The sequence below is a fragment of the Rhinolophus sinicus genome, chromosome 9 (assembly GCF_057876585.1).
Source record: "Rhinolophus sinicus isolate RSI-liver-muscle chromosome 9, RSI-T2T, whole genome shotgun sequence".
NCBI classification, from domain to species: domain Eukaryota; kingdom Metazoa; phylum Chordata; class Mammalia; order Chiroptera; family Rhinolophidae; genus Rhinolophus; species Rhinolophus sinicus.
In genome coordinates, this window is record NC_142509.1 from 14558625 (window position 1) to 14575942 (window position 17318).

At 43.9% G+C, this 17318-nt stretch overlaps 2 protein-coding genes across 12 annotated transcripts in view; one reads left to right on the forward strand and one right to left on the reverse strand.

The window, feature by feature from the left end:
* SIRAL1 (SIR2 antiphage like 1) overlaps positions 1-7125 on the reverse strand; it is a 47721-nt gene extending 40596 nt beyond the window's left edge. For 3 of the 9 annotated variants that reach the window (XM_074321286.2, XM_074321284.2, XM_019710430.3), the window contains exon 1: positions 7007-7125. The gene's annotated coding sequence lies outside the window, so the exon portion shown is untranslated. The remainder of the gene's footprint in view (positions 1-7006) is intronic. The other 6 variants (XM_019710429.3, XM_019710431.3, XM_088800848.1 and 3 more) reach the window with 5 other exon arrangements.
* A 19-nt stretch (positions 7126-7144) lies between these two features.
* RPUSD4 (RNA pseudouridine synthase D4) lies at positions 7145-17115 on the forward strand. Of its 3 annotated transcripts, XM_019710528.3 has the most exons (7): positions 7147-7372; positions 7724-7889; positions 9250-9451; positions 12377-12470; positions 12547-12691; positions 14188-14285; positions 14911-17115. In XM_019710528.3, exons 1-7 carry the CDS (start codon positions 7184-7186, stop codon positions 15148-15150), a joined length of 1134 nt encoding a protein of 377 aa, XP_019566087.3. In that variant the 5' UTR covers positions 7147-7183; the 3' UTR covers positions 15151-17115. The 3 variants fall into 3 exon arrangements, with proteins under 3 accessions (XP_088656970.1, XP_074177382.2, XP_019566087.3); XM_088800844.1 differs by lacking the exon at positions 12377-12470 and having other exon boundaries at positions 7145-7372; positions 9250-9434; XM_074321281.2 differs by lacking the exon at positions 12377-12470 and having other exon boundaries at positions 7145-7372; positions 9250-9366.
* Positions 17116-17318: the final 203 nt, after the last annotated feature.

The window sequence follows — 17318 nt, forward strand, 5'->3', positions numbered from 1 at the left end:
AGATAAATGCGGAGAAAGACCCACACTATGGTACATCATCATGAAATTCCACAACACCAAGGACAGAATATCCTCAAAGCTTCCAGGGAGAGGAAAAAGAAAACCAACAAACCAACAAAACAAGGCCACATAAAGAGGCTTTGAATCCCTGTGCCTCCACTGATACCAGAGAGGACAACATTGCCTTCAAAATCCTGAGGGAAAATCATTTCCAACCCAGAGTTCTGTAACATTTCCAAACTACTAAGCAGGTTTGTGGGCAGAATAAAATCATTCAAATACTTCCCAGGAAATACGCACATATGCCAAGAAATGGGACAGACAACATGGTGCCAGCCCAGCAGGAGCGTGAAGGGCAGTTCCTGAATTGTGATATTTGGGTGGTGTTCATAGGAAAGAGTAAAGAGAGGAGTAAGAGGATGCAGGGCTCTAATGAAAAAAAAAAGGAAGTGATACATGTGAGCTCATAGAAAATGTGACTGATAAGAATGGACATATAGGTTGAAGAATTTGGAAAAATAGTAAGGGTAGGCATGTGAAAAAACAGGCAAAAGTCAATCTAAACATAAGATGAGCAGAGCTGAGACAGTCATGTGGCTCAGTGGTCAATGACATTTGGCAGAGGTATAAACACATAAAAGCTGACTGTTTTAACCAATTATTACAATATAACTAGGGGTGGAAGGTGTGGAAAGGTAGGGAACTGATGGGGTGGAAGAACTAAGTCCTCATCCATCACAGCAGGAAATCAGCAGGGCAAACACTGGGGGAAAGACAACAAGAAATAATAACATACCAAATGATTTAGAAGTATGAAAATACCTGTGGAAAGAGGAACACAATTTAGTGGTTTTCGCTAAGACATGCGACTGAGGTGGGGAGAGTGGAGGCAATGGTGTTTTTTTTCCCCATTGTAAATTCTTTAGTACAATATGACTTTTTAAACTACATACATAAATTTCTTTGATAAAAAAACAAAACAGAAAGGAAAAAATTAGCAACATTTAAAATTTGCCATTTTTCTCTCTACATTTTTAAGTAACCTTACCATTTGTGTGGTATAGTCATAAACAAAAGAACTTTTGGGCCCAGGCCCCTACAGAGCTTGCTGAGCAGGAAGGGGCCAGGAAAATTGATTCCTGGCCCATAACTCAGTACCGTGTTTCCCCGAAAATAAGACTTTACCAGAAAATAAGTGCTAGCATGATTTTTCAGGATGACATCCCCTGAACATAAGCCCTAATGAGTCTTTTGGAGCACAACTTAATATGACACCCGGTCTTATTTTCGGGGAAACACGATATTTACTGATTGAACATTCCTAGAGGACGGATCTGTAGCTTTAAAAGTACCTCAGATGCTTAACACCAAGCAGTTGGGGAAATGCTGACTAGTAGACGGGGATCAGTAAACCCAGTGCAGACGTGGTTTTCCAAATCAGTTAACAATAATGCAGCTCTCCTAACAGCAGCTACTGAAAGTCATTTTCATTAAACTAACAAGATCATTAGTCAACAGAGCATGTTCCAATCATTAACAATTAAAACACACACAACAATCCATCTTTAACATATAAATTTTCAAATAATGCAGAGAATAGGTTTAGTCAACGTTAGTTAGCAACTATCTGTTGCAAATGCCGTCTTGAATTTCTCTAGGGATCCTGATATCCTCTGGCTTTTATCCACCCACATGGTGAATATCCCTCAATTTTCCATTGTTCATGTTCTGGAAACACGGTCTCCACATTCACCCTTCCAGTGTATATTCCTTTCCCCATCTTCGTTTATATAAATGTCATACAATTCATACCTCTACAGTCTTAAAAATGCTCTAATGTAATGATCTTATTTTAAATTATAACCATGAAATGCTACTAATAATGAGTATTTACTGCACGTTAGGCATCACATATACTCATCTTGTGGCTCTTCACAGCAATCAATCCGTATTACTAATTCCATTGCTCAGCTGTAGAAACAGGCTGAGAGTAAATGCTTGTAAATGACAAGGCCCGATACAAACCCTGGTCTGTTTCCAAAGCTCATGGTCTTTCTAAAATACTGAACTGCCTCGTTTCGTGCAAGCACCGGACTTTTGAAGTCATCTAGTTGTTTGCCCCACGCCCATTGTGGGGTGAGAAATTTAAGGTCCAAGACGTTGCAGTGACTCACCGCAGGGGCAGAACTAGACGTAGCTCAGCAGTATTTACTGAGCACTCTGTGCTCGGTTCCATACAAGTGTTTTCACAGGTATGACCCTCCTTACTCCTCACAGTAGTCGTAAGGCAGACGCCATCCACATTTTACAGGATAAGTAAACTAAAGGGAGAGGGAGGTTAAGTAACTGGCATGAGGTTACCCAGCTAGCAAGTGGCAGAGCCGGGATCCGACCCCCAGTCTGACCCCCAAGTGCAAGCTCTTAGCCAGTGAACTCTAATATCCTTAAGGTTTACAGTCCACATATCTCTTCTGAATGCACATATGGTTCTATTCTTCTAATTAAAAGCGTGTGTGTGTGTGTGTGTGTGTGTGTGTGTGTGTGTGTGTGATTGTGGACCTTTCCTGGATCCTGATTCTAACAAATTAACTGTTAAAAGAAAAAAATGAGACCAACAGGCAAATTTGTACACTGACTGCTTGCTTGGTGATTGTTAAGAAATAATTTTTTTTAGGCGTGATACTGGTATTTTGGTTATGCTAAAAACAAGTCCTATCTTTTACAGATACATACCAAAGTGTTTCGAGATAAAATGCTGTCTGGGATTCAATTCCAAACCAATCTGGGAGGTAAGGGTGGGGTGTTAAACAAAACTGACGCTGTGTTGGTTGGTGATAGTAGCTGCCTGAAGGATACGTGGGGTTCATTACCGTCTTTTCTCTACTTCTATAAATGTTTGAAATTTACAATTAAGAAAACATGCAAGATAAAAAGACTGAGAAAAACCAGGACAATAACAGTATTTGAGAAACAGAACTATGGATGATTTCTTCCCACTCTATTTTTTGTATCTTTTACATTTTCTGTATTAGTTTTATAACAGAAAACATGAACTAAGCTTTTTTAAAGAAATTCTCTATCTTATCTAAATGGGCCAAGCAAGACTGCCCACACCTAATGAGGTCAAAGCATCATGACAAAAGCATATCCCAGCTCTTGATCAATTAACTACTTCTTACACTTTTAGAAAAACACCCTTTGTAAAGACCTGAAATACAAACTAACCCAGAGCATAAACGCACATAAAGGAGAAACAAATTTGCGACATAGTTAATAAAAATAACTCACAATGCAGTTCCTCCCGAGCTAGGCAGAGTTTGGGTCAATGACCTTGAATGTGCAATGCTCATCTCCCTAATGGTCAGAGGGGCCACAGGACAGGGATCTCCCCAGCCTGTGGTGTTGTCAGGTGGGGACTGCGGACAGCCACAGCTTCCAGGCCACTTGTTGTCTGTGGGCTTCCTCCAGTTTTCCTTCATGAAATAATAATTATTTCTACCTGTGCCACAATATGAAAAAAGTTTGGAAGCACTGGTTTAAGCTAGACCTGCCTTGATCATTACTCAAAAGCTTGATCATTACAATGGAAGTATAATGAGGGGCATTAGTACGATAGAATCTCTTTAAAATGCTGGTATGGAAAAAAGAAACAACACCCATGCTATAGGTCTATACTACTGATTTCTAATATACGTATTTTTTTCTGTCTGCACTTCCTCCTATTCCCCACTTAGGAAATCTTAAGATATATTCCAACACTACTCAATGAAGTAATCTCCAAATACACGTTAGCTCGCTGGCATATGTTTAAATTCTGGGGACAAGAGCAGAATCCTAGTTCTCCGTGCCAATGCTAAATGTATTCAAGATAAGTCTGAAATAAATTCCACTTGGTAACAGAAATACTTAAGGGTCAGTGGAAAATCTTCATAGAATATGAACTCAGAGCTAGCTGTAAGGATCTTCTTTCAAAAGACAAAACAACTGAAGCCCAAATTACTTAAATTCATAAGCAGCTGAACTGGGATTAGTCCCCAGAACTCTCGGCTCCTCACACTGCACTTTGCAGGACGCCTCCAAAGAGCTCCTTCCTGCTGATGGTTTCTTTGACTCTAAAACCATAAAACAATGTCCAAGTACTTCCTGCTCTTCAGGGAAAATGAACTGCTGGTTAATCTGCAACTAGGAAATCATTGTTTGAAGAGCCAAAATTCAACCTTATCCCACTAATTAAACAAAAATTTGTGTTATTGAAACACACGTTCCTTTATGAGCCAGTCTATAAAAAAGGCAGCGTTGTTTTTGCATAGATCAAGAAATATCCTTAAAAACGAATTATGAAGTCCTTTGTTATTTTGAGGGCACTCGATATATTATGATATATCAAAATCTATGATGGCTGCCAGAGAAGAAGGGGTTGAGGAGAGGACAAAGAGGGTAAAGGGAGGGCAAATATATGGTGACAGAAGGAGACTAGACTTTGGGTGGTGAGCACACAATAGAGTTTACAGATGTCGTTTTAAAAAGTTACACACCTGAAATTTATGTTATTAGCCAATGTTACCCCCAATAAATTGAATTAAGAAAATCTACGTAAATATGCCATGTTTGAACTCTAGAAGAATGACATCACAAACAGAATTTACTTCCTTGTACTGAGCGAACAGTCCAGATGAGAGGAGTCCCCAACCAAAAAGACAATGTGAGATTGGTGCAGAAGTGGAAAAATGAACTGCCTTAGATAGGACCAAACGAATGCGGAAGGAAGGAGAGGGAAGGAGGCAATATAGCATTAAAAAACAAGACCAAGACATCATATTTGCATAAACTCTTGTGTACTTAGTAACTCTACTTTAAATCACCAAATACCTAGACTCACATGAGAAACCTTAAGAATGTTGTAACTTCTGTACCCACATTGGCTAAGACTGTACCGTGATACCAAGCAAAACAACAAAAACTGAATTCTTCACATCTCTCATGAAGTTTCAAGAGAAACCGAAAAGTTCCTTCTCCAGAAAAAAAGTGCCCAGTGTTTTTATTCTTAGGCACTATAGTGTATACCTTGAGTTAACCTGAAACTCAAGAACACAAGCTCTGTGTCACTAGCAATGACATCTGAGTTGGTTCTTCATTTTGTTTCCTGCCACAGAAGGCCAATTCTTCAAGAACAGGTGTCATTTCTAGAATGCCATTAGGACAGGTTAAGGTAGAAACAGGTTTTCCCAGTTCCTACACAAAACCATAAAAGTACTATACCCAAAACAGGTTTGTGATTAATGTAACGATGTGAATTATGATGTCCAGTCCTTGGGAAAAAAACGGTTCATGTACAGAAGTAACATGCGATGCGAAATTGTTCAGTGAAAGCAACATGTTTAGTGAAATTAGAAACTGGGTGTGGAGCGCATCAGTAAAAGATAATAATTCTTGTAGCGTGGAACTTCTCAACTTTTCTATACCTATGTCTTACCTGTGAATTTGCTGGGGTGGGGGGGAGAGAAGTAGTTTCCCAGTCTCCTTTGGAATTCTTTGCATTTCTATCCCGATCACCTGTCTTATTACAGAAACATACACACACCTTCCCTGCCGCTCTTTACAAATAGTAACTCCTACCTCCATTCTTCAGGTCAAAAAATGACAGAACTAAGACAAATCAAAATGTTCAGACATACCTAACACACGTCTGTGATGCACTTCAGACATCTAATGAATATTTGTGAGTATACTCTGTGCCAGATGTAGGGATAAAAAAAAATGAATGAGTCCTTAAGGGACTCACAGTTCAACAGCAGCTGCCAATGGTACATCTTGACCTAAACAACTCAAAATCAATTCAAAATCAAAGAACAGTACGGTGTAGGAAAAAACGACCATTGAATGAAGCATAACCTCATTACTGACCGTGCAGATAGCAGCATCCTAGCAGATTTCCCTGCTATCGAAGTCCTTTTCAATCTGTTCTGCAATCAATTGCCAGATTCATTTCTAGAATGCCCCCTTCAAGAAGTCTCTCTACTGCTCAAAAATCTCCAAAGACTCCTCACTACTTATCGCTTCTATTTCAAACTTTTTCAACTTAAAGTTGGCTATAGGCTAGCTCCTGTTATTTCATGCTCAGTATGGGTCCCTTCTGCCAATCCCTTTTGGAGGGTGGGACACAAACCGAATTCCACTACCTGCTCTAAATCCTCAGGCAGCGTTCACTCTAAGCAGACATAAAACAGTTTCCTCTATCGTCAGTCCGGATCCCTTACCTTTCAGGAATTGGCATTAGCTTTCATCCTTACAAATGGCAGGTATGTCGCAAGGTATTTTTAACATTTCCCTCTTAACCAAATGTCCATTTTCCCAGCCACCCTTCGTGAAATCAGAGGCAGTCGCTCGCAGTTTGGGCACGGGAGTCCCAATACTACACTTCGTAAGAGAGAGAGAAGGGGTTTGGGGCAGTTGCAAACTATGGAAGGGAAAATGAAAGAAGCAGAAAGGGGAAAGTGCGTGCTCCGTCCTCAGCCTTTTTCTTCGGAAGGAGCAGGGGGAGAGGAGGCTCCAAGAAATGAATTCTTGATGAAGGACAGGAAAAACTCACAGTGTTACCTTGATAGAAAATCGGGCGGGGTTCCCCGGACAACGCGAGGGCTCCACATCGTCCCCAGGAGAGAACAGGTTACAACATTAAACAAAGAGGATGGGAGTCGGGAGGTGACAGAGACGCGGGCATCTTCGCAGGAGGGCGGTAAGGAAATGAAGGAGATAGGACACGTCCTCCGGGACGTGGCTGCCAAAATGAATAAGCAGGCGCCTGAGGAGGTTTTGGGGCGAGCGTTTGGGGGCATCGCTCTGCTGGGGCGCGGGGGCGGGCGGGGTTTGGGGTGGGATCGTCTCCTAAAAGGAGAAACGGCTCCAAGGGCAGTGCTCTCCGATACGCAGACCCTGGGATGCGAAGACTTTAAAGCGCCGATGTGCAGGCATTTCCCAGCCCCGGCCGGGCTTCCCAAACACTCACCGCGTCCGCTCCAAACGCCGCCGCTCCAGCTGCAGCTACCGGCCGGCGCAGGCGCACTCAACCTGCAAGCCCGCGTGACTCGGCCCAGCCCACTCCCGTCCCCACGTGACCCACAGAGCCCGCCCAATCCTCCTCTCTAATCATGTGGTCTCGGCTCGCCCCACCCATCTCGGCAAGATGGCGGCGCCCAGCTGCAGGGCTCCGTGCCTCTGGGTCCAGGTTGCCCGGCAGCGTATGGGGACACCCCTCACTACCGTCTCAAAGCCATTTTGTTCCGCCGCTGCTGCCTCTAGGCCCCTGGATGCCCAGCAATTAGCGGAGAGGCTCCGAGTCCAGAAACAGGAACAAAAGACGAAGAAGGTGCAGGTGAGTCCAGGAGGAAGGACTGTAGCTCCCAAGACGCAGTGCTGTGCGCTCAGTGGTTTCCCAGACGCGGGGTGGGAGGGGAGGGTCCTCTGAGAGAATGCATGTAAACGCGGAGCACCGTGGGGGAAGAATGGGGCGAAAGCCGAGGGAGCGGTCAGCAGGTTACGGTGTCTTCCGGTGGGTTGGGTCTTTGCTCCTGTCGGGCTGGGTGCTAAGCACCCCGCTCTCAAATGAGCCGGGAAATGCTCGTATCTAATGAAGAGACAGTGATTTCCCTGCCCAGATTCTCACCCAGACTTATTGAAGGTCTTCCCCGCCTCGGATTTCCCATTGCTCTTTCTCTCCCTGTAGGTGCCCACAAACCCTGTCCAGCAGAGAGTGCAAGAACTAGTGCGATTTACACAGCAGCTACAGCGAGTCCACCCTAACGTGCTCGCTAAGGCACTGAGCCGAGGAATTGTCCACCAGGACAGCGACCTTGTGGTAATCAATAAGCCTTACGGTGTCCCGGTGCATGGTAAGGAACACGTGGGGAAGGCAGGGAGGCCGCTGCTGCCTTCTGCTACAACTAGGGGCAACTCTGACACATCACTTGTGGGGTCGTTGGAAGCCTTGCGTTCAAAATAATTAAACTTTTGTGGAATACTACCCTATAGAAGGCACTACGGAAGACACAGAAATAAACAAGACAGTCCCCACTTTCCAAACATCTGGCAGTCAGCAGTGATTTATGGAATACGCTGTGTGCAGACCTCCACAGAGATTGCTATAGAGAGATAACAAAAGCTGTTTGGTTCTTGTCTTCAGGTTATTTTCCATCAAAACTGGAAAAGAGGAAATAGCATATAAGAAAAAAATACACACGTGCGTGTGTGTGGGGGGAGGTGGTGGAATATACCCAGCAAAACCCAAGGGTGCCTCGAACTTAATGGACACTTAAATATTTTTGAATAAATGTTGAATGTAATTGTCAGAGACACCTGGAGTGAGTCAGGAAAGATAGAAAAAAAAGTATTTGTGGAAAGGGTTTTGCTGGGGGAAAAGGCATATTTTAGCTAGAAGAATGCTTTTTGGGTAGGTTTTGAGAAGGTTGTGCATAAAGACAAGACATTAAATCAGACATTGCAAAGTACTTTTTCTGGATATTTTTTTCTTTCGATTCTCAAAATAGCTTCTTGCCTTCCCATTGCCCATGAGAATAATTATAATACAGATACTTACATTTTATAGACGAGAAGAAAGTTAGAAAGATTAAGTAACCTATCCTAGGTCAGTGGCTAGTTAGAGTACATAGGGTAAAACCTAGGAATATATCACCCCAAAGCTTCTTAGTTCTTCTGTAATGCCTCAGGAGGGCCTCATAAGCTTCCATTTCTCACTAGGGTTTGCTTAACAAATGCTCAAGCCTTTGTTTATATAGTGAAATATCAGACCTCCTCGTTTTGTTTGCTGATTTTAGTGTGAGTATATGTACATAAGTATTGGATTAATGCAAAAGTAGTTGCGGTTTTTGCAATTTTTTTAAAATCACAATTACTTTTGCATTAATGTGATAGATTATATATGTTTGTATATATAGGTACATGTATATGAGGAGAAAGCCGCGTGCACTAGGCCAGTGCTTCTTAAACTTTAATATGTATGTGAGTCATTTGGACATCCTGTTAAAATGTAGATTTTGATTAATAGCTTGGGTTGGGAGCCTGAGATCCCTTTCTAGAAAGCTCCCTGGGCCTACAGATATTGCTAGCCTGGACCACACTTCAATAATAAGGCTCTAGAAAGCATTGACTAATCCAGTAAGGCCTTTTTTCCCAAGTGGAGTGTTGTTGGGATCTTTTCCTCGCTTCTCAAATTTCTGTCTTTTCCTTTCTTAGGCGGCCCTGGGGTCCAGCTCTGCATCAGTGATGTACTGCCTATCTTGGCAAAGATGCTTCATGGCCACAAGGCAGAGCCCCTGCATCTGTGCCACCGGCTAGACAAGGAAACCACAGGTGTAATGGTGTTGGCTCGGGAAAAAGACATGGCACATCAAGTCCAAGAATTGTTTAGAACCCGTCAGGTGACAAAGAAGTACTGGTATGAAGTCTGCTGACAGTGGTAGAGGTGGTAGAAGTGAAGTCATCCCTTTGGTCCATGCGTCCATTCAAATAGCAGCAACTCCTATTAATCGAAAGCACTGTACTAGGTAGGACCTGTGGGCATAGAAAAGGCACAGGAAACAGATTTAGTGCTTAGAATATTAGAGTCTGATAGAATAGTGGTTCCTAACTATGGCTATACATAAACTCATTGCATGTTAATTATACAAGTGATAACGTGATTTCATTTCTGTGGTAAATAGTCAAACAATGAAGATAAAGCAAAAAACTCCTGGAGAATCCACCCGCTGTCATTTTTATCCCTTCCCTTAGGGTAGTTTGGTTTTTATTCCTCTGGTCCTTACTCAACATACTTATGTACATACCTAGTATATATAATACACACACATACGTATATATACCAATGTATATATCACATTGTACTACGTACATTGTACTTTCTTTTCCCAGTTAACTGTCTTGAGGATATTTCCATGTTAGTGCATATAGGTTTACCTCGGCTTTTTTAATAGAAGAAAGAGACATGAGCATCAATGAAGCCTACTCCTGTCCCCCATCTGCTCAGTTTTCCTTCCCCAGAGGCGATCGCTATCACTAGTGTCTTGTATAAGATTCCAGAGCATGTAGAAGCGTGTTATTGTGTGGCAGCATGTTTGCACTGCTTTGCATCCTGCTTTTTTCACTTGGGCAGTGTATCATTCTGTGTTGTACATTGAGAGCCACTGTGTTTCCCCGAAAATAAGACCTAGCCAGACCATCAGCTCTAATGAGTCTTTTGGAGCAAAAATTAATATAAGACCTGGTCTTATTTTAATATAAGACTGGGTATAATATAATATAATATAATATAATATAATATAACATAGTATAATATAATATAGTATAATATAATATAATATGCTATAATAAATACCGGGTATAATATAATACAATACCATATAATATCGAGTCGTCTGTTAATTTTTGCTCCAAAAGACACATTAGAGCTGATGGTCCGGTTATTTCTAATGACTCTATAGTCTTCCATTGTGTGGATATGTCATAATTTCCTTGTTGGCAGATGTTTAGGTAATTTCCCATTTTTCAAGACCTATTGCAAAACATATGTGAGTATATCTTTAGGGCAAATTCGTAGACATGGAATTGCTGATTGAAGGGTACACACATTTCAATTTTGAATACTTGCTACCCAGATTGCTCTCTAAAGTGGTTATGTCAGTTTTTATTGCCACTAGCAGTGGTGAGTGCCTGCCTCTTATGCCTGACTAATGCCTTTTTAAAAGATTTGCCACTCGGATGAGTAAACAGAACAATTATATTTTTTCAATTTCCCTATTTGTTCGATTTCATGTTGATTGTTTTTCATGTTTATTGGCTGTTTTGAGTTTTCCTTTCTGTGAACAAACTATTTATTTCTTTTGCGCATTTTCTGTTGGGTTGTTTATTATTTTCTATTTGATTTGTAAGTATTCTTTTTGTATTTTGGGTAACACAATGGACGTGAAGTGTTTAACACAGTACCTAGCTCATAGTAAAAGCTGAAAGGTGGAAACCGAGACATTATTAGGTATACAAGTAATCAAAATGTAAGTCTATAAAAAAGTGTTATATTATTTGTGAAAATTGTCCATGGAAGTTCAGAGTCGGTCACCATTCTCCATATCAGGCGGAGTTGAAATCAATTAATTGGGTCTTGATGAATGAATAGGATTTGATTGACAAGATGGCGTGTTCTAGATTGTAGGAATGGCATGCACGAAGGAGTGAGACGTACAGTCCAGCTCAGAGTGGTGGATGGTGGCAGCTAGAGCTGGAAGGTAGGCTGGGACCTAGTTACTGATGCTCTAAATACCAGGTGCAGAAAGTGGAAGTTACAAGTGGGACATAGTAGTACGAACTGATTAGCTTTTGCTGACTTGCTATGATAGCAGCTTGTATTATAGTTATTTGTTTGAATCTTCTTACTAGACTCTGAATTCCTTCAGAGCAGGGATTTTTTGTATTGTTCATCGACAGAACTAGGACCTATCTAAATTGGTGCCTGTTTACATTCAGTGAATATTCACTGACTGAACATTTTTGCGCAATAGTGTTAGGTCATGAGGAAGGTGATCTTCCAGTTATAGCTCAGTTTAAGTGTGATCAAATATATCAGATAGCAGCCCAAACTGCTCCCAACCTGAAGTGGGGTGTCCAGGATGTGAAATGTTATCTCTGACTGGGCTTTTGATCCCTTGTTCAGTGATTCTGTGGTAGGCCACCAAGTATCCAGGAAGACTCCTCCGTGGTTGACCTGGAAAAGGCTTGAACGTAGGACAGATTAAATAGTCTTCTCCCTGTCTGTGACATGACGACAAGACGCCAACAAAAGTGATTTGGAACGAGTCACTGAGTTGTGGTTCCTGTGACTTCTCTGAGTACAATTCCTCTCTGTTTTATCTACCTGGCAAATAGGGCAGGAGAGGTCTTGTGAATTTTTCATTCAGTTCATTCTTTATTTTTTTTTCATTCATTTTATATTCAGTCAGAACTTACCATCTTTCATTATTTAAAAAAGAAAAACAGGATACAAAACCAAATTACCCTAATTTTATTTTAAACTATGTTTACTCATTTTGAAAGGCTGCAATGAAAGACCATTTTAGTCATACAATTTTTTTTCTGTTTTTCCCCAAATATTCTACAATTAGCATGTATTTTAGGAGTAAAAAAGGTGTGTTTATAAGGATAGTGTGAAGCTCTCAGGTTAAGCATTATACCAGGAGATCATTGGGGACCCTCCGATCTTAAGAACTGATCACAGTAGTGCAGAAAGTCCACTGTTAAAACCTCTCAGTAGCCAAATCTGAGGAGTGCCTCTCTCACTTTTGTGGCCTAAGCAAGGGTCTGTGTGTCACCCCAGGGCCATCACTGTGCACGTCCCAGTACCCTCGGCAGGCGTCGTGGATGTCCCCATCACTGAGAAGGAGGCGCAAGGCCAGCAGCCGCACCATAAGGTGGGTGGGCCGCCTCCCGGAGGCGCGGGTTTTCTTCTCTTCCTTTACAATCATACATTGGTTTCTTTGGCTTTAGATGGCACTGTCCCCGAGCTACCGCATGGACAATGGGAAAATGGTGAGGGTACGGACGAGCCGGAACGCGCACGTGGCTGTGACTCAGTACCGGGTGCTAAGCAGCACTGTCTCCTCTGCCCTCTTGGAGCTCCAGCCTGTTACTGGTGAGGGTGCCCCTGTTCTGTGGTGGGGGGGTGCCCCCGTTCTGTAGTGGGGGGTGCCCCCGTTCTGTGGGGGGGTGCCCCTGTTCTGCAGTGGGAGGGTGCCCCCGTTCTGTAGTGGGGGGGTGTCCCCGTTCTGCAGTGGGAGGGTGTCCCTGTTGTGCAGTGGGAGGGTGCCCCCGTTCTGCCGTGGGGGAGTGTCCCCGTTGTGCAGTGGGAAGGTGCCCCCGTTCTGTAGTGGGGGGGGGTGTCCCCGTTCTGCAGTGGGAGGGTGCCCCCGTTCTGTAGTGGGGGTGCCCCTGTTCTGCAGTGGGAGCGTGCCCCTGTTCTGCGGTGGGGGGGTGCCCCCGTTCTGCAGTGGGAGGCCACCCCAGTGTTGCTGAGCTTCGTCTTCGGCCTTGGACTGGGCTGTACCCTCTGAGCAGCTGGTATTGTGGAGGCTGGGATTGTAGCTGCCTGGTTAGAGAGTGTGCTTCTGGTGCTACTCTGAGGCTGGGAAATCCAATCGGGATGATTGTTAAAAACAGTAGGTAACAAAAGAACATAAACAGCTTGCTTACATTTATTTAAAAGTTTGCCAAGTGGTTCCTCAAAAAATTAAGCATAGCATAGAATTACCATATGATCCAGCAATTCTACTCCTGGGTATGTACCCCAAAGAATTGAAAACAGGGATTTGAAAAGATACTTGTACACCAATGTTCATTACAGCATTACTTACAATAGCCAAAGGCTGAAAACATCCCAGATGTTCATGGACAGGTGAATGGGTAAACAAAATTTGGTCTATCCGTACAATGGAATATTATTCAGCCTTAAAAAGGAAGGAAATGCTGACACATGCTGCAACAGGGGTGAATCTGAGGACATTATGCTGAGTGAAATATAAGCCAAACGCTAAAGGACGGATATTGTCTGGTTCCATTTATATGAGATACCTAGAGTAGTCATCTTCATAGAGACAGAAAACACTTAGAACACTTGTTACCAGGGACTGGGGGGAGGAGGGAATGGGGAATGAGTGTTTAATGGGGACAGTTTCAGTTTGAGGTGACGCCGAAGTTCCGGAGATGGATGGAGGTGATGGCTGCACATCAGTATGAGTGTACTGACTGCCACTGACTTAAAAACAGTTAATGTGACAAATTTTATGTTATGTATAGTTTGCCACAATAAAAGATAAATGTAAAACTACTGTTTAGTGTTATGTAATAAAATTCTTTTTAAAAATAAACCAGCATAGCAGTGATAGGCACCCGTTGATGACAACGGTTATCTGTGATGGAAGGAGGGAACTGGGGGGAGGGGAAATGCAGGTGTGACAGTATTTACAATGTTGATTTCCTACTAGCTTACAGTTTGTTGTGTTATTCTTCATACTTGATTGTACTTGGGGCTTTGCCAATTTACTGTGCTTTGGTTTAGTACGATTGGAAGCAGATACCGCCGTGGCACCATTTCTGTCGCCACTCATAAGTTTTCTGTCTTTTGTTTGGAAGGAATAAAACATCAGCTTCGAGTCCACCTGTCCTTTGGGTTGGATTGCCCCATCCTTGGGGATCACAAGTACTCAGACTGGAACAGACTGGCCCCCCAGGTAATACGGGTTTGACCCCACATGCAGCCGACGAAGGGGCAGAACTTACGCTTTCCCCCTGTGAAAGCCCTGAAGTGAGTCACAGCAAGATGTACTAACGGTCTTCAGACGCGGCCCCACACTAGTTATGCAGCTTATGGAGAAATTCAGGAGCCGTTAGGGCCTGTCCTCGTGGAGCTGCAGGATCTCTTAGCAAAACCTTCCTGCGTCATTTGTTTAGTCTCAGAATTTGATAGGAGGCTGTGGGCAGGGGGAGGAGGCTTTCTGAAGGCTGAAAGCAGCTTTCGTGCTACTGCTGAAGGGCCATGGTGGACACTTTTTTTTAAAATTATTTTTTTGTTTTTTTAATTACAGTTAACATACAACCTTTTTGTCCGTTGAAGTTCCAGCCCATTCCCTTGAAAGGCCAGAGAATTGGCCGATAGAGCTTCCCGGGTGGGGTGGATTTCTCTTGCCTGGGTCCTGAACCCTTCCTAGACGTGCCTCTGAAGCAGCCTACCCTTACTGCGTCTTCCGGGGATGTTAGTGTTGGGTCCCTGTAAGTGCAAGTCTTCTGACCTGCATACCGGTCGAGGGTGAACTGTTGTTGGCCTTGCTCTCAAGAGGCCGTCTTGTCTTTGTACAGAAGCTGTCTGTTGGCACCCTGAAGAAGCTGGGGCTGCCACAGTCGAAGGCTCGCCACATCCCCCTTCACCTGCATGCCCGCCAGCTGATCCTGCCCGCCCTGGGCTCCAGGAAGGAGGAGCTCAGCTTGGTCTGCAAGCTTCCTCGTTACTTTGTACGTTCCCTGAGCCGTCTGGGCTTAAAGATGCCAAGTCAGGATCAAAACCGGGACCACGAAGCCGGGCATCTGGGAGCACAGTGAAGACTGTTGGGCAGTGTAGCCCCCGAATTCTTCGCTTTGTTGAGGGGACTCTGCTAACTTCTCCTCGGGACAGACTCCAGAAGAGCCAAGTGTGTTAAGTTGAAGAAACCCAGCTGCTCGAGGGCTTATACTGGAGACTAAAGTCTATTTCCTGATATTTGGGCCACACTCTGGAAAAGCCTGGGGGAAGTTTCTCGGCTTCAGGGTCTCCTTGCCAGGATGGAAGAGCGCCCAGGACTAGGCAGAGGGGGTCAATAATCGGAAAAAGAGAACTACGGCACAAATTCTGTGAGCAAGAACTGTTTTCATCCAACAATAAAGTTCTTGACCTACCCGGAAGATTCCTGTGGTTGCAAAGAACATGATGGTTATCTACCTTACAGAGAACTTCAGAAGCAGTTGGTTTCTGTCCTCATGGAGCTGCGGAGTTCATGAGCAAGCTGCTTCTCCATTTGTCTCGTCTCTGATTTCTGACACGCCTGTCCTGGGATGCAGGGATTCCCTCCAGCTACAGCATGGGAGCCCTGCTGCCCTCGTGGTCGAGCCTGCAATGCGGTGTTTGACAGCAAGGAAAGCAGATCTCAGTGGCAGGCAGATAACATGCCCGAGTGACGCAGGCAGGACGTGAGGCCATGGTGAGGGGCACACACACTGTCTAAAGAGGGCACTTGTTAGCTCCAGCTGGTGTCACTGTGTGGGAACAGATTCTCTAATTTTTTTCGGAGTCAGGTAATCCAGATATTTGTGTGAAATCTCCCAGTATATTACTAACTAAATCAATATTTTTAAAAATCACTTCGGCAGCCAAGCCAATCATGTTCGCAGGTTGGATTTGGTCTGTAGGCTACGTGCTGGCAATCTGTGGTTAAAGAATGGTGTAGAAGTTTGGGGAAGGTGCTATTTTGAAAGTTCTGATCAGTAGTTGGCATTTAAACTGCATGTAGTGTCTGTCCTTTCTAGACTAGGGGCTAGCTTTGGTTAATCTGTTAGTGTGTGGTTGTGAGGGCGTTGCCATGTTTGAAAGCTTTGTTTTGGAAGCAAGCCTCCTGCCCTTGGGTCTCAGGAAGGAGATGGCCCTACAGATGGAAATGATCCTGGTCTTCCTGCCCAGTTGTCCTGCTGGCTCCCATCTTGTTTCTTGCAACAGTACAATCTTGCAGCTAATACATGTACTTGACTCGGGTCTGAGCTAAGGAAAGTTTGAGGGACCGCAGTTGGGGAAAACCCCAAGAGTGGCCTTTCTGTGCTCTGTGTGCTGATAACACAGCTTTATAAACCCTGTCCCTGTTTCCATGATCCCTGTTACCATGTGTGATGGATTTAACTTCCAAAGCACAGATGAGATCGTATTTGTGTGTGTAAGACTTAAATATCTTGGCTGTTGTTTCTATTTCTAGTAAACCACGCTTCTCAAGATAAAGGCATAAGCATGTGACACTTAGAAAATATTGACGATTGACTTCGATTTAGGGAGACAAATGAAAAGGACCCCTGGTCTTGTGAGTGGAGACACTCCAGGCACCCAGGGAGCCAGCCCAAAGGGACCAGGCAGCAGTATGCCCTCTGTAGTCTGGGCAGACCCTCTGCTTCTGCAGAAATGTGCCACGGTGGGGGAGCAGGGGTGGGGCATGAGGACCCTCTTCTTTTTCCTGTCTGTGTTCTTGGTCTTGCTGAGTATGGCAGCTTTAATCATTGAAAATAATAAGAGGGAACTTTTACCCCAGGCTGGTGCGGGCTGGGGAGCTGGGATTACACAGGGAGGGAGGCTGGAACGTGCCTCAAATGAAATACTGGTTAGAACCAGTGAAAAGGTTAGATTTAGGGTGAAGTCATATAATTAGTATAAGAAAATGATTTTGCATTTTTTCCATTAAAGTTCTACACGCACATGAGTTTTTCAAAACAAGAACTGAAAGGCTTATAATAAAAAACAGTGTTCTTGCCCATCTGGGGCTTTTATTTTTAGCTCTCCCCCAAATGTTGCCTGTGTACCTCTAGGACGTGCTAATTGTGTTTTTCCTTAGGAGGCTGCAGGGCAGGCTGCCCCCGCAGTACCCCCCTGGGGTGGGGGTGGGAGCAGCACACTGCCTAGTCAGCTCCTGGGCTGCTGGTGACCATGTAGGTTATTTCCAGGCCAGGCACGTCCAACCTGAGCTGGGAAAGCTCTT